Below are 26,583 nucleotides of genomic sequence, written 5' to 3'. Positions count from 1 at the left end.
TGGGGGGCCAGCCCATCGCAGGGAATGGAAATGTTATCTAAGGAAAACGATTGGCCATAAAATCTACGTCATAAACTGGGGGCGTGGTTTACTGGAACTGGGATGGAAATAATCGGGCGCCGTGCACATGCGTAAACTGTCATCGCGCGCCGTTCATGTTTCCGCTTTCTCGTGCGTCACTGCCACGTGACCCCCGTCAGTCGTACCCAGGAAGTGACTCCTGTTGTTATTCGGCCGATTACTTCCCTCTTCAGTTGTTTGTGTGCAGTCTCGCGGGCCGAAATGGCGACATTTATCTCTGTACCGTTAAAAAAGTCGTCTGATGTGGACTTGGTGAAACCCTTGTCAAAGTTTATCACGGCTACCTACCCGGCGGGCGAAGATCAGGCGGAGTATCTCCGTGCCGTGGAAGAGCTAAATAAGCTGCGTAAGAATGCCCTGAACAGGCCGCTAGATAAGCACGAAAGCTCGCTGGAGATCCTGATGAGGTGAGGCGCCATCTAACCCCAAGTTTCAGTCTCTTACGTACAGTCAAGCTAGTCTGCACGAAAAATATTATGATTACTGATTTTCTGTGATGTGTTTTAAAGATCACGCCGATTAGTTGTACGCTTTCGCAAACTAGACAAGTATGAAGCCCGTCAGTTTGTTAGTTGAGTCCGTTTCTCATACACGCGAGGTTTTTACGTTGAATGATCTTCGTTAAATGTGTCACAAAATGGGTTTGCGTTTACTAATTTTTAGCATGTAAATCGTTGTTGATACATAGCTGTGTTCAACGAGGCAGTAAAAAGCGTGAGCTGAAGATGAATGTGAAAAAGCAGCTTGGCGGAGCACGGCAGGATGGCAGCGAGGCAGCCCGCGGGTACCTCTTTGGTAGGGCGGGTCGGGCAGGGAGCCGCTTCACGGCTTTATGAAGGTATCTTGTGTGTAAAATGAGCTAAAGCCGGGACCCCTGTGAGCACCGTGACACAGCATTTTCCCGTCAGCGGCGAGGGAAGGACTCTGTGCACAAGCATTTCATTGTATATCGCTATTAATTATTTATCCAGCCACCAGTGGCATTTATCGTAAGCCGCTTTCTACCCTTTCAGTCGAATACACTGACACTTAAGAATGTTCAGCTGTGTAACCAATTCAGTTTTAGCTAAGCACCTTTCTTGGCAATAAGCCTGCAACAGTTGTGTGGGAGTTTTCTCCGCAGCCATTTGATTACTTACCTTTTGACTGAAGACCAGCCTCGGGCCTCTTTTAACCTAAGGGGAGGGGGGTAGTAGTAAAGGTAGCGAGCAGCTGGTCTGGTCCTGTTTTCCCCAAGTCAGGTGCTGGTATGTCATTGTGTTTCCCTTTCTGATTGGGGGGTGCAGAGCAGGCTGAGTACCGTAAATATTAAGGAAGTAAACACCAAGTTCATGATGGAGTGACCTTCCCGCAGCTCAAGGAGAACTTAAGTTGTACTTGATACATGCGTTTCTGACAGTATTATGTTAATGTTTAGGGAAATAGAATTCTTGATCAGTCCATTATAAAAATGAATACACTTTATATAAAAAAATCATACTAAGTAACACTGTATGCGGGGGGGCACTTCTGCAGGTAAACTACTGGGTACACACAAAAGGTTTTGCCCATTTACCCTTGTATCAGATAAGGTGGACTTTACTTATTCCACACGACAGTTCTGCGGAGAGTGCAGCCCTCACCGAAGCACTGACACGTTAAGAACGCTTCTTTTGTTGTGGTAACTATAGTCCCTCAGAAAGGCCCTTGAATGGTTGTCTCACCAGCCGGTCTTTCAGTCGTGGTGCTGTGGACATGCAGGATCGTGACATGGGCTTTAAGCCGACATTAAGAATGCCAGAGAAGCAGGAGATACTGGAAAGACGCGGAAATGTGTATGAAGGACGATCGCAGAGTTGACTTTGTGTGGGAAAATGGACAAGCAAGGCTGAGAGCCAACTGAAAGGGCAGCGGGATCGTGTTTGCATGGGGAAGAAAGCTGTCAGAATTTGTTTAACAAAACCACAGCCGACATTGGTGATTTGTTGGAGTTTTGTGGGGACCTTGTTTGAAATTTCTCATGTGTATTTAGAAGGACAAAGCTAATCAAAAGATGTAATGTTTCTGTAATGAGTCTAGCTGCTGTCCATATTGCTATGATTAAAGTGGTTTAGATTGAAAATATTTGTCAGTTCATAAGTGGACTACAGAATGGATGGATGGATTATTTACTGCCATGCTTTTGTATTAGATAAACAGTTAGATAAGTATTATTTTTTGCTGCCCTCATGTTTTGTGCTGTTGTATCAGAGTTTCCTTTTAATGGAGAATGTAAGTGGAACACAGTCGCATAGCTTGAATAAGTTGTGTGGGTCCCCCGCGTGCGTCTCCTAGGAGAGTCTGGGCGAGAGGCACTGAGCAGCCTGACGGGTATGAGCCCCAGCTGCTGTCTGTCCCTGAGCGCCGCCGATCAGCCGCGGGCTTTGTCAGCACTCCTCAGGCTGCGGCTCACATCGTCACTGGGACAAAGCGCCAGGAGACCTCCCGCTTGTGAAGGGCACACAGACATTCCTGCACACGGTGACCCCAGAAAACTGGCATTCTCTATGGGCATCGTGTGCACAAGGTTCTGCATCGTAATATCCTGATACATCGTGATAATCCTGGTTTTACACGTAGGCACTGTATCAACCGCCGCCTGGCAGCAGTGTGTACTGGGGGTTATGTGATGCTTCTTCGCATTCACAGAGATGCCAGCTGCCGATGCTAAAAGCTGCGTGAATAACAGTTTAAAACATCCTGAGCGTTGTCTCATGTATAATAGATGGGGCTTCTGAGAGCCTCTTCCGTAAGTCCCTGGCGGTCAGAATATTTAACACGGCCTTAAGGAAACCCAGGCAGGCAGGCAGACCTCAGATGAACCGTTTATGTGGAGAGAGAGAGATTCTTCCTGGTTGGTAAGAATTGCTTAAGCATTTAGCCTTTGACCCCAGCTGCTCCGTGCTGACTGCGGATACGCAGAGTGTTCTTGCACAGCAGGCCCTTTGAGGCCCTGTGTCGCTGTGCCAGCCGCAGGACGTGACGGGAGATCCAAGCAGCATTTCTCCCCCACACCGCAGTCACCATCTTCAGCTCTGGGGGCTGTTTGCCCACGCAGTGCTGCTCATGAAGAAGCTTTTAGGCACCGTGCTTTTTTTAGGATCAGCTGTATATGTGTATATATATATGTTTGCCTTTTCTTTAATGGTCTGTGCAGTGATAAACAGCATTCATTGTGCTTGGTGTTACTCTGCTTGGTATTACTTGTGATCTGCCTCACTTGTTGGTCACTTTTAGCAAAAGCATTCGCCAAATAAATAAACATGTAAATGTCTTGAGTTTTTTTTTTTTTTTTTTGGACCAGTAATGCAGTGAGGTCAGTTTTCTGATGAGATGCAGGAATGGATCCCTTTTCTCTGGGCTTTCTGAGGCTGTGGCTGCCCTGATCACTGCCTGTGTGTAAATGGCAATTGCTTTCAGAATCGCCTCCTTCTAAAATCCTTGCTTTCATGTTATTTCTTATACTTCAATATTGTCTTAGGTTTAATTAAAAGTTACCCGCATATCTCCTGGCCAGTGTCGTGTTTTTATTTTAATGATGATAAAATCCTTGTTGATCTTCATGTCATCTGTCACATATGGTGTTTCTCAGTCTTTTACATACGTTGTTAGTGTTGCTGTTACGTTATTTGACTCCTGACTCCAGTCTTTTAGGGCTGCAGAGTTCTGTGATTCTAAACCCCATAGACAGAACAGGACTGCAATAAAAAAGTCCTGGAAACCAGAAGCTACTGTCATATGCCTTATAAGGGGCCACACACACGAATGACATGAAAAAAAATAGCTGATAATGTGACTGTTTTTTATGGACGAGGATATTCTGTTTGCTTAAAACAAATTAATTATATTTAGTTTGACCCTTGGAAACATGAAAGATTTTTTGATGATTTGTGGTTGTTTTTCAGGTACTATGATCAGCTCAGTGCTATTGAACCCAAATTTCCCTTTTCGGAAAACCAGGTATCTTTTTTTCATTTACTTAAGTATCGCTTGCTTCTTTGTCAGTTTGACTTGTAGCGGATGACAATCTCTATATGGTTCCAACAGACTGCATTATGTATAGTGTTGTAGATCATATGTCGCTTAAGCTAGTGAAACTGTTGGCCCTCATGCCGCTGTGCATTCAGGATATTATTAAATGTACTCTGCAGGATGCTGTCAGATTCATTGCTAACACAATCCCTATTTTCAGCTCTGTTTAACATTCACCTGGAAAGATGCCTTTGACAAAGGATCGCTCTTTGTTGGTTCGGTCAAGCTTGGTAAGTCTTTTCTGCATGCATCCATCCACAGATATGAGCATTCCCATAACCTCACGGGGGTGAGGCGCTGTGTAGATGCATGTGGAACCCACACGACATGAGGAGAACATGAAAACTGCACGTAGATGTGCATACACACAGTGGAAGTGGAATCTGAAGCGTGCGCCCTGCAGGTGTCAGGCGACCCTGCTAAGCACATATTTAAAGATGCATGTCCTGCAAGCCCCAGCCTGCATGCAGCGTGGCTCTCCACTGCAGTAGCCAGCTGCCCTGTCAGGGAGCTCTGCCTCCACGCTCACTGTCACGGTCCAGCCGCCCAGCCAGGGGTGCCAATACCCTGTGCTCCAGATCACGCTCCTTCCCAAAGGGCGATTCCCTGCTTCTGTCGGGGCCACCAAGGGAGCGGGTGCCCCGGCTGTCCCTCTGTGCCCTGGGAGCCGTAGCTGATGCAGTGTGACCGGGCAGTGAGCCTCTCTGCTTACATTATGTTAGCTGACATTCTCACAGAGCCCATTGCCATGGCAACGCAGAGCTGGGCAAAATGGCATGTCACTGTCAATGGGCCAATTCCACAGTGGGCGAAACTCTACTTAAACTTGCCATCTTGCTCATAGTGTCTCAGGTGGGTTCGGCTGCTCGTGTCCCTGTCTGTGTACCCATGTGTGCTCGATGCCCACAGCCCTGGCCAGCCTGGGTTATGAGAAGACATGTGTGCTGTTCAACGTGGCGGCGCTGGCCAGCCAGATCGCCTCCGAGCAGAACCTGGAGAACGACGAAAGCTTGAAGGCTGCTGCTAAGTTGTATCAGGTCAGTTACCCGTCCTCTCAGTCATGTCCTGTCGCGTTGGTCTGTCCTGTTCGCCTCCGTTCCCGATGCGGCTCGGCTGTCCATCAGGCACCCGGGCACTTTAGTGTGGCATCCACCTTCCTGAAAGCTGCAGCGATGTGCGCGTTAATGTCTCCCCCGTTGTGAGCCTGGTCCCTGTGACGTTTCACTGCAGTGGTAGGCTGAGCAGCTCCCCGCAGCGTCCGCGGTACCACCGGCGCTCAGCCTGGGCCGCACATCTCCCAGAATGCCGTGCCTTTTCTTATACTATTCCTGGGCATCTGAAGATGTCAGTCAAACGCTGAGAAGCCCATGCGGCAGCTATTGCAGTGTTGCTGGGCAGGAGTCCCAGGAGAGACATTGCAGTCTGTCTGTCAGGTCTGCCGGGTGTCCAGCTGCTGAAATGTTTGTAAGCTATTTGGATGATGAATATATGTTCTGAACTATTACATCCCCCCCCCAGCTGGCCAGCGGGGCTTTCAGCCACATCAAAGACACGGTGCTGTCAGCGCTGAACCGGGAGCCCACCATGGACATCGCCCCGGACACCGTCGGCACCCTTAGCCAGATTATGCTGGCCCAGGCCCAGGAGGTCTTCTTTATCAAGGCTACTTCAGGTAAGGCCAGTGGCCTGGTGCTGGGTGGGGGCGGTGTCAGCGCCGCATGCCGCTCCTAAGTCTGCGATCGCCTGCTGCCGCCTAATCGCACCTCTGTCTCAGTGCAGGGGCAGCCGAGTGCATGCTGATTAAGGGATAGCTTATTAAAAGCTGCCCAGGACCAAATGAGTTTGCTTGACCCAGTACTGTGAGAATATGTTGCGGTAATTGACATGCAACTTCATTCATCTATGGATTTTAGTGCTACACTATGCACTGATTCCCACTAGAGGGAGCCAGAGCAACGTAAATGGAACTTGTGCTATGTTGTAATCGTGTAAATATCATGAATTACATAATTACACAATGCAAATCCATTGTACCAACACCTTTTTATGGATTTACTGTTTTCATTTATCCCCATAAATTTTTTAGAGCCCATTGTATTCTTTCATTTGAGAAGTTATTTTAAAGTTCACAGAAGCTAGGATGCAACATGAAATATAGTTTATTATGGAATTTGAAGTTTATAGTTAAAAAGTCATTGCTGAAAGCTGAAGGCAGTGACTGCTATTAATATTGTGGGGCAAAACACAGATTGTTTTCTGTTTGTCTGGTTTGCAGACAAAATGAAAGATGCTATAATCGCAAAGTTGGCCAATCAGGCCGCAGACTTCTACAGCGACGCCTTCAAGCAGTGTCAGTACAAAGAGAACCTGCCCAAGGTAGGTCCAGACCCCCCCCCCCCGCCCTTCTGCCACAGAGAGCCCACAGACATCACAGGGTGCAGGACCCCCAGTCCTGATCAGGATTAAGAAGACAGACGGGTAGCACTAATTCTGTGCTGTGTAGCACTGTACTTTTCATCAGTAAAACACGGAGTCTAACAGTTATAGCAGCTACGTCGTTGTGAATTTAAATTCAATACCGATACACAAAAGGCAATCAGCAGAGCTGCAGGCGAACACATTTTTTCCAAGTTCTTCGCATATTATCTGTATTTTATTTAGTTTTTTTTTTTTTTTTTAAACCTTGAGAAGTAGAGAGATTTCAGGATCCCAGTAACCATGGAAACACGGCCAGTGTTTGTGCTGCAGTGTGACACCGCCTGCTCCTGCCACATCGGCCTGTTACAGTGGTGTCCCTCAGTATCAGCTGGGCGCTTGCAGTCTCGTCTGTTTGACTTCTTGAAAATGGAACTCTTTCCCATCTGTGCTCGTCTGCTCTTTGGTCTTGTGACCCACTTGTCATGTGCGTCTCACTCTGTGTCTCTCGAACCCTGTCAGCACACACCAGGGATGCTTCCACGTTCACTGTCCTTCGATTTTTGTCGGTGGCCCACCTAGAGGCTGCTGAGTGCCGAGTACTGGCTTCCTGAGCTGCCGCTGCTCTGCATAGGAGTGAGAATCAAAGGCCTGAAATAGTGTTGCCCTGTCTGGTCCTCGGTGACCCACAGACGGTCCATGTTCTGGAATGGCCAGACTCTAACCATGTGTTATTTTACTGTTGTCCAAGTACTGGAACTTGTTTGGATGAGTGACCAAGGTCCCCAGCCCTCAGCACATGTACACATGTGATCTTTAAGGGGAGGGTTTACACAGGCTGTGCTCACTCTGTGCATAAATAAAAAGTATTTCACTTGCAAATGATTGTATCTGTTGTGGGCCCTTCAGGAAATACAGGATTAATTTAACAATTAATTCTTAACAGGAAAATACAAGAGATACATCTGATCTTTGACCTGTCTGAAGTGAACATTCATTGATTTAACCTGTTAACAAATAAACAGGAACTGTTGATCAGATAACATTGGCTTGAATGATGCTTTTTTCCACCCTCTGTGATCAGAATGGCAAACCAGTGTAAATTAACTGATTTACTCACTATATAACGTACTGAAGACATTTCAGAGCGTAAAATTGAACAAAATGACTAATTGATGGTACAGACAAGGTCACCTCGTACACTAGGGGCATGTTATAGATTGTACGCCATATGCCATACGGATGTGTAGGGCCACCTCGTACACTATATGCCGTATGGACGTATAGGCCCACCTCGTACACTATATGCCGTATGGACGTATAGGCCCACCTCGTACACTATATGCTGTACCGTCATGCACACTATAGGCCATATGGATGTATAGGCTCACCACATACACTATATGCAGTGCCACCTCGTACGCTATATGCCATGAGGACGTATAGGGCAACCTCGTACACTATATGCTGTATGGATGTATGGGGCCACCTCATACACTATATGCTGTACCGCCTCGTACGCTATATGCCGTATGGACGTATAGGGCAACCTCGTACACTTCAGGCTATACCGCCTTGCACACTCTGTGCCGTATGGAAGTATAGGGCCACCTCATACACCGTATGCTGTACCGCCTCATACACTATATGCCGTATGGATGTATAGGCCCACCTCGTACACTATATGCTGCATCTTTTCACGCTGCCCTAACCCCATGCCCTCTTCCTGAGCACCCTGTAAGATGACTGGTTTATATCGTAGATATACAACTGACAGAAAGCCAGTCTTCTTTCATAAATTTGTTGTGAGGAGCAGACCATGAGGAGCTCATCTGTCCGTGTCAGTCATTCCAGCCAATGTTTTTCTTCCTGTTCAGTTTTCTTCTTTCTTTTTTCACTGATTTGATCAGCCAGAAGCATTAATGTTTAATTCTCATTTCCTGTGTTTTGTTCTCTCTCTTGTATTCTCCACCTGCATCCCATGTGGTGTCTTTGTGCTTGTTTGTGCTTGGACTCTCCCCTGGTCAGTATTTTTATTTCCAGGAGGTGCTGCCGGTGCTGGCTGCCAAGCACTGCATCATGCAGGCCAACGCCGAGTACCACCAGTCCATTCTGGCCAAGCAGCAGAAGAAGTTTGGGGAGGAGATTGGCAGGCTTCAGGTGACGGTCACGTCAGATGCACTTTGCCACGGCGAGAGAAGCCGCATTGTGTGTCTGCCCCTTGTGTCGCTTACGTTTGCTGTCACGTCTTGTTTGTTCAGCATGCATCGGAGCTCGTGAAGACCGTCGCAACACGCTACGACGAGTACGTTAACGTGAAGGACCTTTCCAACAAGATTGCACGTGCTTTGACAGCCGGGAAGAAAGACAATGACTTCATCTACCATGACCGTGTGCCAGAGCAGAAGGACCTGGAGCAGATTGGCAAGGCTGCCCTGGTGAAGCCCACTGCCATCCAGGCGCCCATCAGCCAGAAGTTCACTGGTAAGACCAGCAAAGTGCTGGCTGGTAGGTTAGGAGTGTGACTACGTGTGGAAGAACCGGAATCAGGTCATTATATTGGCATTTATTACCTGTGAAGTCGGTCCCATCATCCTGATTTTGTTTTGCTTATTACAGATCTCTTTGAGAAGATGGTTCCCATGATCGTGCAGCAGTCCTTGAGTGCTTACAATCAACGGAAGGCCGACAATATGAACCAGCTCATCGGCACCATGAGGGAGGCCACGAACCTCTGCAACGGGTGAGCGGCTGTACTGTAGTGGCCGGTCAGACTGCGCCATCAGGGTTTGGGTGCTTGTTTCAGGAGCTGTTCAGTTACAGAGAAACATGCGTGTAACATTCCTGTCAGGGTGCTGGCTTCACTGAACCTCCCTGCTGCCCTTGAGGACCTCTCTGGGGATTCAGTGCCCCAGTCGATCCTGGAGAAGTCCCGCTCCATCATCCAGCAGGGGGGTCTGCAGACCATTGAGCAGCTCATCAAGGATCTACCTGACCTGCTGCAGAGGAACCGGGAGATCCTCGACGAAGTTAGTGCCCCCCAGCCACACCTGAGCCCAGCCACCCAGGCTGCCATCCTGAGCCACAGAAAATGTGACCAATGTTCTCTCCTCCCCTCAGTCTCTGAAAATGCTAGATGACGAGGAGTCCACAGACAGTGACCTGAGGACCAAGTTCAGTCAGCGCTGGAGCAGAACAGCTTCTGGGGAGCTATACAAGCCCCTGAGAGCAGGTGAATGTTTTCCGTAAGCCACCGGTAGGCATGTGGAAGAGGTCTCTAGTTCCCTGTTGATTCATCATCATTGATTTCATGCGAATTCCGTGGCCACGCCTGTTTCCAAAGAGCCACCCAGTGCTGGAGCGCCCTGCGTGAGGTGGCCCAGTGCGGGAGCGCCCCTGTAATGCTGTTCCTTTTGCCCCCCCCACACCCCCCCGGTTCCAGAGGGGACAAACTATCGCAATGTACTGGACAAGGCAGTGCAAGCAGACCAGGTGGTGCGTGAGCGCTACAACGCTCACTGCGAGATGATCGCCCTGCTGTGTAAGCCGGAGCCCGAGCTCAGCGCCGCCATCCCGTCCGCCAACCCGGCCATGACTCTGCAGGGCAGTGAGGTGAGTGCGTGACCTAGTCTCGGCCCGGTGCTCCTGCCTCATGGCTCGCATTCGAGCCATGCCACACTGCTGACACTCCGCCGTCCTGCCGTCAGCCTTCCCGCCTCCAACGGTAAAATCGCCAAGTTCCTGAACTAATTACAGCCACACATCTCCCCTGTGCAGGTGGTGAATGTCCTGCGCAGCCAGCTGGCTCAGCTGGAACAGCTGAAGAAGGAGCGAGAGCAACTGGAGAGTGACATCAAGTCTGTGCAGTTCGATATGACCAGCAAGTTCCTCACCGCTCTGGCCCAGGACGGAGCCATCGACGAGGAGGCCCTGTCAGTCTCAGAGCTCAACAACATGTACGGCAGCTACAGACAGACGGTGCAGCAGAATCTGCGGACCCAGGAGGAGCTGCTGAGTAACGTGCAGGTCTGAGTTAATGCCTGTCCTTGCAGGAACATCACCAGGACCAGCACATGCAACATGCGACGTAGCTGCGTCCCTGTAGCCTCTTGGAGTTTAGCAGCCGTGCTTCTGGATAATAGAGGGTTAAACTTTAGGAGGCTGTAAAGGATCTAAAGCACAGCATCATATTCCCCCCCGCCCCGCAATGCCTGTCGCACCAAATTGTCAGCCAGTGTGACAAACTTGCATCTTTCTTCATTAATATGATGTGGTAATAAGCTGCCCTCACCACTGCATAGAAATCACAAGTCAGAATTTAACCCCATCACCTGCAACATTTTGGAAGTGCCAATGCTATGTGTTCACACTTGGCACCTGGGGTCTTGACCCTCCCCCACCAACTTTTTAAAATGATGGTTTTAACTGCTTAGAAACAGATGTGCAAACTGTGAACTTATGTCAGTTGTAACTATTGCGCAGTTAGGTGCCTCAGAGTAAGCTGGGTGATTTGTAAACTGGACAGTTACAGGGCTGTTGTTAACCAGTCCGTCATAAATCAGGTACATCACCCAGTTCGTTGGTGTCTTATCCCGACTGGATCTGGATTTGCTGATCCAAGCCTTCATCCCCCAGCTGCTCTGCAGTGGTCTCGTTACTGGCCAGCTAAACAGACCAGTAGACGACTGGAGCTTATTCTCGGTGCTGCTACTAGCAGACTTGCGTGGACCGAGAAAAATGAGCACCTCAGTCGCATTCTCAGCTCCTTGCATCGCCGTCCACTTTAATCCTTTGTTGATAAATCACATAATGGCTCAGGCCCAAAACGCACACCCAACAGGCCTGCCAGCTCTTAGATTGCTAGTGACAGGCCTCCTAATCGTGCTTAGAAATAAATTCAGACAAAATCAGTCAGCATTTAGCCACTGTACTGGAAGAGAGCCCACGGGGACCAACGGCAGCCATTTTTAAGTCCAGCTAAAAACTCTACTCTGGTTAAATCATTTTTAAATTTGCTTTATTACTTATTTTGTTTTATGCAGTTTATTGTTTGTGTGAATAGCTAATTAGATAGTCTTACTCAAATAGATTTTTAAATGTACCTGTGTCTTCTGTCCCTGTAAAGCATTTCGAATGCCCTCTGTGCATGAAACGTACTGTACAGTTGCTTGGCATCGCCCGCTTGTAGCTTTAGATAACCGTACTGGTGAGGTGGCCATAACGGCACTGTTGCTGTCTTGTGTCCTGCCTGTTTGCGTTGGTTGGCACCGGTGCATTTCGCCGAGTTGTTCTGCTCGTGCGCATTTACACCAATGTACCTCCTCCTCCACCCCCCCCCCCCCCCCAGACGTCCCACCAGGAATTCTCCGCCTTGAAGCAGTCCAACATGGAGGCCAACCAGCGGGAGGAGGTCCTGAAGAAGCTGGCCGCTGCACATGACAGCTACGTGGAGATCTCCGGCAACCTGCGGGAGGGAACAAAGGTGAGTGTCAGGCAGGAGGGACTCGCAGTCAGTCTGGGTTATGGGTCTGTTTGCCCTGAGTGCAGCCACAATTTCTGCTGTGGGACTTATTCTTTCTGATTCCTGAGTGATTGAGCTTCTGTCAGTGACTTATAGCAGGATATTGTTTTTCCGCTTGATTTACTTTTTGGAAGGTTCTGTGTAGTGATTCGGCCTAACCCTAACCTAACCTAAACCTAACCTAACCCTAACCCTTCTGATGAGCTGTCTCGTCCCCCAACAGTTTTACAACGACTTGACTGAAATTCTCCTGCGCTTCCAAAACAAATGCAGCGACATCGTCTTCGCCCGCAAAACCGAGAGAGACGAGCTGCTCAAGTAAGAGTGTGGGGGTCACCCCCCCCCCCCCCAGTGTGGTATCCTGATTTCTCTTGGCTGTATGTTTGTGACACCACCACCCTCCCCCCGGACACTGGCTGAGGATTCCCTCTGCTCGCTTTGCAGGGAACTGCAGCAGAGCATCGCACGGGAACCCAGTGCCCCCTCTTTCACCGTGCCCTCCTACCAGGCGGGCCCTGGGGCCACCCCCCCTGCCAGTGCTGGGGGCCCTACACCGGCCCCCAGGACCGTGTTCGTAAGTATATCAGCCGTCTGCCCAGTGAGTGTGATAAGCTGCCTGTTCTCAGTGACCAGCTGCTCCTCCAAACAGCCAATCAGGTGGCTGTGCCCCAGTGTGTTCCGCCACCTGATAGGCTTGGTGGCTCACTGGGTGTTGGCAGCACAGACACCTGATTTTGAGTATGGGGTGATTCTGAGATGCTGGAAGTACAACGCATGGCACCAGCAAACGAATCACCCTCCTATGGTGAGTAGTGTTTAGAGAACGGTGTGAACAAAGAAAAAACACAAGCAGTCTTTGACATTTCTCTGGCTGAAAACACCACAATAACAAGAAAGGTCAGCGGAGAATGGGCAGACTGGTTAAAGCCAACACGATGGCCACAAGTGCAACGACAGCGGCTGCGTACATGGCAGTGTGCAGACCAGTGTCTTTCTGTAGTTGTATAGGTTTCTCTGATATTTTGAACACGATTGTTTGCATTCACTGGCCTCCCGGTTCTGGGGGCGGAACAGCCGAGTGCCAGGTTCCTGGTTCCAGGTTCCAGGTCCCGTTCTGACTGATGTCTCTCTGTCTACCCCACAGCAACCTCAGCAGCAGCCCAGCAAGCCCTCACCCCCCGCAAGGCCCCCTCCCCCGAACTTCTCTTCTCCGCCAGCCTGTGCCCCTCCCTCAGCGGCTGCGGCGCCATTGCAGGCCGCTCCGGTTCCTGTTCTGCCTGCGGCCTCTGCCCCGGCCATGGCCCCCCAGGCCCCGCAAGCCCAGGGGCCTCCCTACCCCACCTACCAGGGCTACCCCGGGTAAGCGCCATGGTGCAGCTGCTGCGTTTGCCTGCGGGAGCTGAGCTGTGGACCTTGGTGACCGCGGCTGTTTCCCTCGCAGGTACTTCCCCATGCCCGTGGCCTACAACCCATACAGCTACGGGCAGTACAACATGCCCTACATGACGTACCAGCCGTCAGCCCAGCCCGGATACCCGGGAGCCACCCAGCAGCCGTACCCGTACTCCCAGCAGCCACCGCAGCCTCAACAGCCGTACTTCCCCCAGCAATAGGTGGCGCTTTTCTGACAGCAACATCACCGTGCATCCTGCCACAGTCTAACCTTTCCCAGCATAACTTTCCTAGTCTCCGTCGCTTCTTTTATTTTTCTCTTAACACTTCTTATGTTCACTAATAGCTTTGCATCCAGATGCATCGTGTTTAAACACTAGGGACGGGGAACGGCAGGCACCCAAGAAGGCACTTGGGTTTCAGGGCATCAGAGCTGCGCAGTAGTTGTGCAGATCTGCTGGCCTGCGCAGGCAGGCGGGTGGGCTGCCTCCGCTTGTTTGCCATCTTTGCTGTGCCGTAATATTGACCAGCGGGTCTGCACAGATACTGCGCACAGTGATCAGACCAGGCCCCTGGAAACGGGAAGACTGACTTATTGTTTGCAATTCTCATGAAAACGTTTCCTCTATCTCGCTACTATATATTATTTTTATACTGAATAAGGTAATGAAGTGCTCTCTAGATGTTTATGTGTATTATATTAGGGGCAGGATTTCAAGAAAATGTTCAGTAACGATTTATTGAGCTTCAGCTGGGCAAACACCAGTTTCTTTTTCTGTTCTTTACTCTTACAATCAATACCTTGTGGGTTACTTGGTACATTAATGATGAAACTGTATAAAAGACTCCATCTGTCTTTAACAAAAAATGTTTTGCATCTGATTTTTTTTTTGTTTGTTTTAAACTTGATTAAAATCACGTTGTACATAAGCCTTTCCATCGCTCCTCTTTAGTTGGAAACCCTGGCCCTTTGCGCGTGACACTCACGTGAAGGTTCATCGTGGTCAGTGACGTCAATCTGGCAGTGAGCACTCCGGCCTCGCTGAAGCCTCCTGCTCTTATAAAATGTTGCACTAATGATAATTCTGGGACCGTGCTGTTGATGGAATCGACTGTTAAGTGTCTGAAGGTAATGACGATCAGCGTCTTTGACGTTTCTGTGGACCTGATCGCCAGTGCGCGTGGTCCACTGGCTTCAAGTGTTTTTTCTTTTAGCGCTATCGCTATTGGAGCATAGGAGCCTGTAGTTCCAAACCATTGCTTCTGATTCTTCATTTGTTACAGATCGCCTAATCTGGTAACCCTGTTGTACTCAGGGTATTAATCGTCTTGACTTTTGAAGTTTTCCTTCTCGTTGTTAACTCTGTTTACGATATCGATGTCATTCTCCTCACCCTGTAAGGGGCAGCAACTATGCAAAAAAAAATAAGATTAAAAATGTAACCACGGTTTAAAGCAAACTCTGGGAGCCGTATGTGAAAAGCGCTGCATCTGCATAACCAGCTGCAGACAGCCCTGCGAACACCGCTATGCGCCAGGTACATGTATGCTCTGTAAACTAATCATAAATAAAATTAAGATTTGTTACAGAATGTATGTCAGGCGTGTTATCTTGAAATGGCCTTCACAATGTGCCAGATTCACATTTTTCATACTGCGGTTATGGGTTTTTCACTATCAGGCTGGTACCTCCTAATCATGCATTATATCCACAAGGAAGTTCTCGTAGCCAGTGGTGTTAAGTAAAATCCGCATTTTTAACAATTAGGAGCGGCACAGAAAGAAGGACCCATAAACGACATTTCAATTAAATCTAAACGTACATTACATATACTTTAAAATCAACGATACTTTATAGTAGGCTTTTGACATTTGACGATATTATCGGTAATCGACGATAATATATATTTTTAATCGCAACTGATACACAGAGACAGTAGTATTTTCTGTGTGGTATGAAGTGTAAAAAGATAGCGGCCTCCTCGCTTTAGATAGCGGCCTCCTTGAATGAACTAAAGTGGGTTCTGCTTTATTTTTTTGAGAAAAAAGTAAAAGTAACTTTCAGCTAACGGTTGTATAATACTTGCTCGATCACACTTGTGAGGGGAGGCGTTGGCCATTAGTAATGATCTGGCGCTGCAGCTGAAAATAAAGTTTTATGTGAAATTCTTCCTACAGTCACTAGAGGGCAGCCTCGCATTTCCGCAGAGGAAGGGCGATTTGTTTCCGAAATACGGATTTAATCTGAAAATCTGCAGCCGAGCTCGCTGTATATTGAGTTATTTCGTCCCTCCTCGGTTCTTCCACCTTTAACCTCAGGGGAATTGGTTACATTTGAGCCTGATTATATGCAGTTTAAAAGGTAATAACATCCTTGTGTGAAGCTGTTTTTTAAAATATCTACACAGTCTTGATGGAAAATACAAGTGAAAATCTGTTATTTTTTCACACCACAGTATCACTGATGAAACTATTCGAACAGTAACAAACGTTTTTGAAGTTCTGTCTTCTTGGAAAGGGAAATTAGGCATCCGTGTTAAACCGGCAATCATGCATGGACTGATGCAGTAGAAATATTCTCCGTTAAAATAATTTTGCTTAGACATTGCGTCCTGTTTCTGCCGTGTGTCTGTTCTTGTGAATGACTCGTGACCTCTGGTTTTGTAATCATCCCTGTCAAGACCAAATGCCGCTCCTCGCCGGACCAGCAGAACCTCTCTTTATTGCCGTCTGACAGCCCGTGAGATGGTGTTGGTGTTTCTGACACTTCTTTAGCGCTTGTGATGTGGATTCGGATTCGTCCGCGGAGTTTATCGGCGTGAGGAGAGCAGCTGCAGGCGGCCTGAGCCGCAGTCACATGCGCAGGTGGCGCAGTCACGCCCAGCGTCTGCTTCATGTCCTCTCTGTGATGATTTAGGAGACGGTCGGCCGCTGGTGTCCGTGGAGCATTAATTACATTATTTACTTAATATAAGATGGAATTGTTCCCCGTTTTATTAGATTAACTAGATTCTTCTCTCTTCCGTCACATTGTGCCGATATTAGTTACTAAATTGGGCAGTAAACCTATAATCTAATCAATATGAACAGTTATGTTATTCGAGATGCATGGCGACCACACCTTGTGCAATGATGAAACCGTTAAGACATCACCTCCCCGCTAAAGTCCTGTCTTAACAGACACGTGTAACCTGCTGTGTCTACGAGCTGCTCAGCGAGTTATTGCTCAGCCGTCATTAAATAGCAGCAGGTTGGGAAAGTCAGCTCATCTTTGGACATTTCCTTTTTGCTCAGTTAAGTTTCAAGTCGCTACGGTTCTACTATATAAAACTTCTTTAAAGACCAATTGTTATAAATTATTTTATTATCATTATTTTATTATTATTATTATTATTATTATTTATTTATTATTATTAACAACAACAATAGTAATAATAATTTCCCACAAGCGATTACGAGACCCACGGTTCCGACGGTCCTAGTTTGGATCATGAAATATACGCGAAATCATCAGAGCTGCTTTTAACACAGGAAAGAAAATCAGCGGAACCAGCAACAAATCAATGACAACAAAAGCGTTACAGCTGAAGGACAAATGAGTCCATGAGTCACTGCACCGGGGGCTCTGTATAGATCGCTGTTTTGTTTGTTTCTCCTGCTTTGTATGTCTAGGTAATATTCTATTACCTCTTTATGTTTCAGTGTTTCATGGACGAATTACGATGACAACAGATTATTTATAATTTACCGCAACTTCAAATCTCGTACACGTTGTAACTAACGTACTAATGCATACTGTAGCAGATATTTAGGGCAGATGTAGATAATGTTGTGGGTCTTATAAGGATTATGAAAGCACTTCTACTAGCGGCTGTTCAGTGGTGAGTGTCTTTACTACCTTATATAAATAACTGGCCAACGGAAACTTGCTAAGAGATTATCTGGTTCTAGGAATGTGCTTTTAACCAGCCATGCGCTGACTTATAAAAACGAGACACTTTTTAGAAAAAGGAGATAATATTAATGTTCGGGACATCCACTGACAGTAAAAAAATTCCCCAAATGTTCCTCGGAAATTCAACAAATCTGCTCTTGGACTACAAACTTTCCTCCAGAAGTAGGGAACTAGGACAGGATTTTTAAAATACCGTTTCAATTAAAAGACCCGGGATCTCAGTTGAGCACCGAGTTCTTGCTGTGTGCTTATTGGTCAGTGTCCTATAATCATGCATATGCCACTAATATTAATGTGTAACAGCTGGATGAGTTTTTCAATCAAAGCAGTCAAAGCACAAGGAGTGAGATATTTAGCGAAGAACAGGTGCCTCTCAGATTTAAAATAGTTTGTAAAACCTGGAGTAGCTTGAAGTGTCCTCCCTGATATGGATTATCTGGTCGGCCTACCCAGAAGTGCACTTTGCATTCTCTTCCACACTCTCTGTGTAAATGCTCCTGCTTACTTTTCAGTAACTGCATGGTGGATTATGGGGGCTGACGGGTGCGCTCCCCCACCCTCCCTGGAACGTGCCTTCGGTGCTGTCATTGTGTTATTAAAATATACGTTCCATGGCCAGTTTGTTAGGGACACCAAATAATACTGATCTGGACTCACTTTTCCCTCCAAAACCACAGAGGTTCATGACTTTTTCCTTCAGAGACGTCATTCTGTCCTCCTCTGTTGTACTGAACTGTAAATTTCGCATTTGAGGCCTGCCTGTTCACTTTAATGAGTCTGGCCAATCTTCTCCGACCTCTTGTTAAAATGGTGTTTTCTGTCATTGATCGTATATATTTTTTCTTCATCACACCATTCTTTGGGAACTTCAGACATTGTGGCATGTATCAAGATGGTTGGCAGTTTCTGCGATGCTGTAACCAAAACATTTGGCACCAAGAATAGCACCACTTTGAGAGTTTATATCCGATACAAACATCCCCGTGTGTGTGTGTGTGTGTGTGTGTGTGTGTGTGTATGTGTATATATATATATATATATATATATATATATATATATATATATATATATATATATACACATACGTGTGTGTCTGTGTGTGTGTAAATACTGAGAAGTGCAATTACAGTTTCAGCAGTACAAGCAGTAAACTGAGTAACTCTGTTGCTAGTTTGTTTTTGTTGCTGCACACTAGTACATTATATGAAACCAACATATGCATTTTACTCTTTGCCTTTTTATGTTAGCATTTGTGCAGGTTTCCCCACCGCCCCGCACTTTACTCTTCGCTTCTTTATATTAGCATTTGTGCAGGTTTCCCCACCGCCCCGCACTTTACTCTTCGCTTCTTTATATTAGCATTTGTGCAGGTTTCCCCACCGCCCCGCACTTTACTCTTCGCTTCTTTATATTAGCATTTGTGCAGGTTTCCCCACCGCCCCGCACTTTACTCTTCGCTTCTTTATATTAGCATTTGTGCAGGTTTCCCCACCGCCCCGCACTTTACTCTTCGCTTCTTTATATTAGCATTTGTGCAGGTTTCCCCACCGCCCCGCATTTTACTCTTCGCTTCTTTATATTAGCATTTGTGCAGGTTTCCCCACCGCCCTGCATTTTACTCTTCGCTTCTTTATATTAGCATTTGTGCAGGTTTCCCCACCGCCCTGCAGTTTACTCTTCGCTTCTTTATATTAGCATTTGTGCAGGTTTCCCCACCGCCCTGCATTTTACTCTTCGATTCTTTATATTAGCATTTGTGCAGGTTTCCCCACCGCCCCGCATTTTACTCTTCGCTTCTTTATATTAGCATTTGTGCAGGTTTCCCCACCGCCCCGCATCCGTTTCTACAGTACTGTTAATAGCCATGTTCATCTGTTCACTTGTATTTGCGCGTGATGCATCCAGCAGGGATAAAGCCATGGGTCAGATGGAGGTCGGCCTTGTGTTGAAGGGCCGGCGATTGGTGTGGACACCATGGCAGATGAGGTGACTTACTCTGAATGGGAATATTTCACAAAGCAGTTAGAGTGTGAGGTTGCGTGAGGTTAACCTCACCCTGCCGCTGATCTTCTCTTCCTCTCTGTCATTGGCCGCTGGTCCCTGAAATGCCTTTACTTGCTACTGGTGGATGCACTTATATTTAACTTATGATGTATTATGCTTGTAATGCGTTATCTACCTTGCTTGTATGTTTCTTTAGAGAAAAGCTTCTGCTAAAAAAAATAAAAGTACAGAAAGCAGAAAATACCACACGGCTAAATGTGACAGCATTGGCTAGCAGCTCTAACCCTAATGGTTCAGATACGATGAGCGTTTAGTGCGTTGTAGCTCCTGTTATGCAGCCCTAAGACAGGGGCACTTAAGCTGAACGCGGTCAGTATCCTTCTGAAATGGCTTCCAGCCGCTCATGTACCGTGCTTGAGCACCTTCTAGGCCCTGTCCAAGGCTGTGTGAAGGTGATGTCTGGCCATCAGTGACTGACTGAGGAAGCTTACACGCATCTCTAAGCGACAACAGTGTTCAAGATGCAAACTGGGGTTAAAAACTTCAAGAATGACAGTGGAGTCGGGTTTCAACATGGCTTAACAAGGCCCCCATTGCTTCCGTGGGGGGTGGGGGTTCTCCATGTCACTTGTGCTTTAAAACTTTGCTCTAATGAACAGGAATTGTATGCCTGCCACCCGCACATGCTCCGTGGGCGTTTTGTCACCTGCTGGCAGAGAAAGCCGCCCCTCCAGCCCCCCCACCCCCACCCCCCGTCCCCCCGCCTTGGCCCTGAGAGGCAGGTGGGATGGCGTGAGGCATGTCTGACGTTCCCCTGCTGACGACCTTCCTGACGCTGGCGCAGCAGGCGAGCCAGTGAGGCTTGGCGCTGAGATTTCAGCAGCCTGTCAGTCGTTAGTGACAATTATTGGTGTGAGAGCTGCTCGCTCCAGAGACACCCGGGCGAAAAAAAAAGAAATATACATATCTCCCTTTCTGCCTGCTCGATTCTGGTCCCACTCGGAGCCCGTTTCCATGGCACCGGGATGTAAGTTGTCTGTTCCGGCACTGAAGTTCACACCTTAGACGTGTTCGGCGCTAATGTATTTCACCGGCTCATCTGCCACGGTCTGCCCCGCCCACACGCTCACAGTCGCTTAATTAAAAGTGCTCCGTGAAGCCAGGAGCTGCAAGTTCTCAGCAGAAAACTTTGCTGTTTTTTATTTTCTTTTTTTTTTTTTCCACAGAGTTCAGAACTCAGGGGAGCTCAGTGTTGTCCTGCTTTCTGGAGCAGCGAACTCGGGGGTCATTGCCTCACAGTTTGCTGCAGAGAACTCGGGGGTCTTTGGCTATTGACTCAGTGTCATCCTGGTTTCTGGAGCAGAGAACTCAGGGCTCCTTGACAGCCAGGTAGGTGTCATGCTGGTGCTGCAAGGCCTCAGAAGCTTCTGGAGGTTCGGCGCTTTTGAAGTGCCGACCTTATAGAAGTTAAAAGCACCAGAAGAGCTAGTTAAATGTGACCAGAATCCAAGTAGGTTGCTAAATAGCGCAGTGTATGAAAATGCATGAACAAGACCTACATAAATCACAATCGCTTTTGGCATCGTTTTAAAATTACATGAAAGAATGTAAGCTAATATATGAAACTGATCCTTTTCTTCCATGGTCTCAACCAGGAGCTTCGGTTGAAGACAGGAGGACGACCTCAGGAGGCAGAAGGTACCTGCTTTTCTCTCTGTGCTTTGTCACGTTCCTACTGTACCCACCCAGATGCCGCGTGCACGCCCTCCTGGCTCAGTGGCACACATTTCAATTGCTGTGTGGTTCAGCGGAGTTAAAAGTTTAAGAACCAGGAAATGGGTAAAGTAGTGTTTCATATGCGCTTAAATATCTGCATTTATTACACGTAGCTTGTACTCCAGCCTGGTATAAGCAGATGTTCAGCTTTATGCCAGAACATCATGGAATGTTCTGTAATTAACAAGCCATTTTGCATCTACATCTCATTCTCTGGGAAGCGATTACTGACTTGGTAGGATCGACCAAGCGTTCCGGCCCCAAGACGACTGAAGAAGGCACGAGTACATTACTGTTCAGGAACATGTAAGAGGATGCAAATGATCAGGCAAAGAGGAGCCGTGGCAAGTGAGGAGAGCGCCGTGCTGATTATAAAACATCCAAAAAAAAATTCTAGGACTTTGTTTCATTTTAAGCACACATTTACTTCAGTGATGAAGCCATCTGCAAGTAATTAGAGAAACAGACCATGCTGTAGCAGGTTTGGTACAGGATATATCCTCTGACAGTTGCTTAGGAACGGCGTAATGGGCAGTGAAACATGTAGGGGGGAGAGAGCCGTTTGTGTACAGAAATAGACAGACGGTGGGGAAACAAGCCTAGAGGAAAAAAAACAACAATGCTGCTTTTCTGGAGGAGCTGAGGCCCCCCCCCCCCCTCCGATCTGTCATGGTGTGTTTAGCACATGCTTCCCATTCCATCTGTTCCCGGCCTTGTCGCTCAGGGAGGAGGACGGACAGGCACCTCGCGGAAAGGGGCCCGGCAGAAGGCGGAACTCACCGTGTGCGAGCGCGACTTGCCTGAGCGCCGATTGAAGTCGCCTTCGCTTATCGTGACACCGTGCCTGTGATTGTATTTTTATCCTCGCTATCATGCGATATTATCAGCTGCCTTATGCCTCGCTGCAGCCTGTTATTATATCGATGTCAAATCATGTTTCCGTGCACGAGGGACTTTGAAGATGTTAGGGACACCAGGTCTTATTCCTGGCTTACTTCCATATTTTGCCACACAGTATCATTCCACATATTTGAGCCAGGCATAACTTTGGACTCATTAAAACAATAACAAGCCACGACTGAGTCATGACTGTCTACCAACAATAGGTGGCTTTCGGCTTGTTTTGGGGGTCTGGGAGCTGCAGATTGTGAAAGAGGCTCTTCGTCACCTCCAGTAAACAAATTATCAAGTCCCCAGACCTGTCCAATTCAATACAGACACTATCTGTGTATGTCTTTATCCAGCGCAATCTCGACACGCCATCTTGTGCAGACGGGACGTCATAATGAATTGTTCTCATCCTGAAGAACGGCCGTGTGACAAAATCACTCTCCATCAGCCGCTGAAGGATATTAATCACTTTAGCGCTTTAATTGCTCGCTGTGTATTCCACACACCCCGGTGTCACAGCCGGTTAGTGTCACGCGGCTGGAAGAGAAACGCCGTCCATGAAAACAATGTAGGGCACCAATCTGTGAAGCGCAGTCATTATGTCCTTATCAGACACTTGTTTCAGCTACACTTGAATGATTCAGGGAGAAGCAGCTTCTAAAAACTGCTCTAACTATTTAGACTGGTGATTAAACTCTGTATTGTCTTGCCAATAAGGGAAATGAGAGCTTCTTGTCAGTCTCACAGAAGGTACACACAGGGCTGGCGTGCTACCAGCTTAGCAGGCCTCCCCTGCAGACTTCTTATCGTCCTAATTCCACCTTTGTTTGCGTTCCTGAGTGGTATATAAGGTGCCCTGCATCCTCTGACATTTACATGTGCGTTTCAACTGCCTTTGACAATGCTGCGTATATATGGATGGGGGGTACAGGGAAGAACCTGGTGTCGCGCCTTCGTCGTAATACTGCCGTCTTCCTCATGAAAGCGCATGTACCTTTCCAGCACCCCTTAGCCTTTTGATGCTGGGTATTTTTAGACAGTGGGGTAAACTGGATATATTCCAGTGAGCTGCCATTTAAAAACCTCATTCAAATGTTTACGACGTTTAGGACTTTGCGCCTTAATTTATGCAGTGAATTTATACAGTGATGGTGCATTCGCAAAGCATATTTTTCTGCTTCCACCGATGTCTTGAAGGGAACATCCACTGAAGGAGCCCTGTGCCTGTAAATAGCACAGTGAGCACTGTAGTGCATGCACACACGGCCTGTGGTAACCTTTCACCTCACTCGAGTCACTCTGCACTGAACCCATCTATGCAGAGCTGCTTCATCTCCCCCAAGCAAATTGACGCCAGATCCTTTCTGCTTTCTGCCTTCCTTCAGTAAAATCTATTAACACACAGCCCACCAGAATAGATCCAACCAGTCCCAAGTGGGAAGGCATACCTCACACCTTCTTCATCCTCCTCCTCAGGGCCAGGAAATCTAGATTCACTCCCGCTTTCTGTAGCCTCCCCAGCATATTCTCTGCACATCACGCAAACGGCCCACGTAGGAGTTATTTTTTGAGATGCATCTATACTTGATATGCGTGGCCTCAGGCCCCTCATGGCCCCGTGAGGGCTTCCTCCCACTAGCCCCTGCCCGTGGCTCTGGCCCCCTCAGAAGTGCACTCTGACTGGAGCCTGTCAGCTGGCGCCCGTGAGCTGAAGCCCATCAGCTGGAGCCCGTCAGCTGGAGCCCACTCTCAGTTCTTGGCCCCTTTCTGCTCCCTTGGATGTTTTGCGATGGAGCGTCGCATCAAAGCCAGCGGTTGATCATGCTGCGTAGCACAGATGTTGCTCCTTTCTTAGGAAATATTTATGTAAAATAAACAGTAAATAGGCAGTAAATAGGGTTCGGGTTTGCGGCCGTCCGTTCAGCACCTGCTTTTCTACCTAACCTTACCCTAATGGCGGCGTGCGGTGAGTATCCGCCATTTGTCTTGGTAGCGTAGGGTGCCGACAAAAGGCGATGCAGCTCGAACACCCGTCAGCCTTGTCTGTTATTTCAGTGCAATTTCCTGACTGTGAGTCACGCTACAAGTAAAAATGACAATTCTACCAGCTTGACACGTCTCTGGTCCCACTTCACTGGAACTACGAGTGGAGGTGCAGGAATAAGTATCACTTCTAGGCTGCCTGATGTGGACAGACCACTTCACCACATCACATTTAGAGCACTTCTGCCCCAACTCATCCCGCCTATTACCTGCTTATAATGGCCAGCAGGGGGAGACAAACATGCCCAGATGGCGGGGCATCATCCATCCATCCATGCATCCATCCATTGATCCATCCATCCATTGATCCATCCATACTCTACCCACTAGTCCTGATCAGAGTCACAGCATAAAAAATATATATATATATGAATTTAATATTATAAGTAACCACAGCTGATGTGCTGAGAAGCAAAGAATACGCTTTAAATCTTTCAAATAGAAATGCTAAGAAATGTCAGATAGTTAATTTGTATATATCTGTTATATATTTATCAGTCTCATTCTCCCTTTAACCCCATTAAGGTCCTGATGTTTTTAAAGCAATTATTGAATTTATTGGTGTGTTTATTTTAAGTTAAGCTAAATTGCAGTCATTTCTACAAGCAAATTCAATTATGGTTTCTATGGAAACCAACAGGATGATTGCTGAATAAATAGCTATTTTCAAAAGGAGACAGGCAGATAGATAGATAGATAGATAGATAGATAGATAGATAGATAGATTATATAATTCATTTGCATACAGCAGCTTTCAACATAAACGGCACTGATACTTAATGTGGATCAGGAGCTCCACTGAGCTGGGAGTCTCTGATCCGGAAGGCTGTGGTGTTCATACCTGACCTGCCCAGGGATCACATTGTGGAGTGGAAGGTTACAGCTGACCCTGGTATGCTGGTTCTTCTGAATGGTTTCTTGCGATTGGGAAATATTTCAGTTCCTCATCACGAATAAGCACGGCGGAAGGGTAGCGCAGTTATGTTGCCTGGTCCCCTGTAGCAGTGGAGGATGGATGGATGGATGCCGTCTTTTTTCCTCATACATTAAAGCATAAACTCTGATGATTCCTTTGGTTTGAGTTGATTGTTCTTTACTGTCATGGACAAGGAGTGATAATCTACTTTGTGAGGCGGGTAGGGGCAGGTCATTGCTTTTGGGATGATGGTAGGGTTTAAACTCTCTTGGACGGCAGGCTGTGAAGTCATTAATTTGGTCAGGATATTAATAAATTCACTAAGGTTCACAGTAACTCGTGCGTGAATTCACAACCATCTTTGCAGTCACAGAAATGCACAGAAAAGACACAGATGCACCCTGCAGACATAAGGTCTGTAACTCCATCCTTTCAAGACGTGGATGTTGGTGGCAATGCTGCAGTTTAAGCTCTGCCTCCCACCCATATGTGTAACTGATCTCTGTGACTCTGAACATCAAAGGAAGCCTCTCCGCCCTGTCCATCCAGATCCGCGTCCGGCTCGCCCGTTCCGTCTTCATTAACGAGCACAGCTGTGTGTTCCCCATTAGCTCTTCAGACAGATGTTGTGCTCTGCTGACTGAACATGTGAAGCGCATCGCTCCCGGCGCCTGACGTGCGCGAAGCCCAGGCCGTGTTGCTGTGGGTGCAGGCAGTGCGACTTCCTCGCCGGAGCCTGTAAGCTGACGGCAGGGGCGAAGGTGTTGCCGTCCCGACCATCTGTCAGCCTGTTCCTGCCGGTAATTGGATTACAGCCCTCTGTGTGTGTGAATGAGCACAGAGGATGAGGAGAGGATGGGGGGATGGGGTGGGACATGAGGACAGGAAAGATGTCAGACACCTCTGTTGCACCTTTGAATACAATTTTCAGTTTTTCAGCTCATTTGGAGTTGCATACTATTAGCGCTCCCTTCAGTGGGTGGGGTGTGTCTGTGTGTCTAGTGGGGGGGGGGGGCTGCATTCACTCCCTTCAGTGGGTGGGGTGTGTGCATGGGGGGGGGGGTGCTTTCTGACAGAGATGGCAGGAGAGCAGCACAAATGCTGGCCCAGGGAACTGTTCATTAGAGCTTTTCCAGAACATTCCTTCATTACGGTGATTCATTACCCCCTCTCCGTGCCCCTGTACGTCTCCCCATGCCACAAATGCATATTCTTCTGTCCTGCCCCCGACGTTGTCTGTGGAGAGAGTGCACCCAGGTGACACGCTGACCAGCTCTGACAGATGACGCTCATTGATTAGATGCTAACAGTTGTGATGGACTTGCCGGGGACGTGTGGCTCGAATTGCTGCAGGAGGCACTAAGTGAAGACACTGACGGGTCCGGTGTATCCGCGGGGCCAAAGAACAGGCACGATTGTCTGAGACAAGCCCCCCCCCTCCCACCATGTGTACTGTGCCACCCATGTCAGTGCCTTGTCATAGCCATGCTGTTCTTCTCTTTGCAGTGCTCTGCTTTTCAGTGGGTCGCATGACCTTTG

General features: G+C 47.7%; 1 protein-coding gene and 1 long non-coding RNA gene across 3 annotated transcripts; both read left to right on the top strand.

The window, feature by feature from the left end:
* The first annotated feature begins 181 nt into the window (after positions 1-181).
* On the top strand, positions 182-15,051 carry LOC125718718 (programmed cell death 6 interacting protein). Of its 2 annotated transcripts, none has more exons than XM_048992719.1 (18): positions 182-488; positions 4,005-4,059; positions 4,292-4,361; positions 5,041-5,168; positions 5,650-5,803; positions 6,407-6,507; positions 8,590-8,706; positions 8,808-9,030; positions 9,166-9,289; positions 9,398-9,575; positions 9,667-9,778; positions 9,989-10,158; positions 10,324-10,572; positions 11,894-12,028; positions 12,291-12,385; positions 12,512-12,641; positions 13,212-13,426; positions 13,509-15,051. In XM_048992719.1, exons 1-18 carry the CDS (start codon positions 283-285, stop codon positions 13,678-13,680), a joined length of 2,634 nt encoding a protein of 877 aa, XP_048848676.1. In that variant the 5' UTR covers positions 182-282; the 3' UTR covers positions 13,681-15,051. The 2 variants fall into 2 exon arrangements, with proteins under 2 accessions (XP_048848676.1, XP_048848675.1); XM_048992718.1 differs by having other exon boundaries at positions 8,575-8,706.
* Positions 15,052-20,648: 5,597 nt separating this feature from the next.
* Positions 20,649-22,269, top strand: LOC125718734 (uncharacterized). The gene is made up of 2 exons (XR_007384914.1): positions 20,649-20,807; positions 21,074-22,269. It is a non-coding gene; the product is annotated as an uncharacterized LOC125718734 (long non-coding RNA).
* The last annotated feature ends 4,314 nt before the right edge of the window (positions 22,270-26,583 follow it).

The sequence above is a fragment of the Brienomyrus brachyistius genome, chromosome 23, assembly GCF_023856365.1.
Source record: "Brienomyrus brachyistius isolate T26 chromosome 23, BBRACH_0.4, whole genome shotgun sequence".
Taxonomy (NCBI): domain Eukaryota; kingdom Metazoa; phylum Chordata; class Actinopteri; order Osteoglossiformes; family Mormyridae; genus Brienomyrus; species Brienomyrus brachyistius.
This window is presented reverse-complemented; position numbering and strand designations above follow the sequence as displayed.

Excerpts from the sequence above, each read along its gene's own strand:
- LOC125718718 (XM_048992718.1), top strand. The coding sequence starts at position 283 with ATGGCGACATTTATCTCTGTACCGTTAAAAAAGTCGTCTGATGTGGAC. Across the intron at positions 489-4,004 it reads TCGCTGGAGATCCTGATGAG|GTACTATGATCAGCTCAGTG; the intron begins GTGAGGCGCCAT and ends GTTGTTTTTCAG. Across the intron at positions 5,804-6,406 it reads CTTTATCAAGGCTACTTCAG|ACAAAATGAAAGATGCTATA; the intron begins GTAAGGCCAGTG and ends TCTGGTTTGCAG.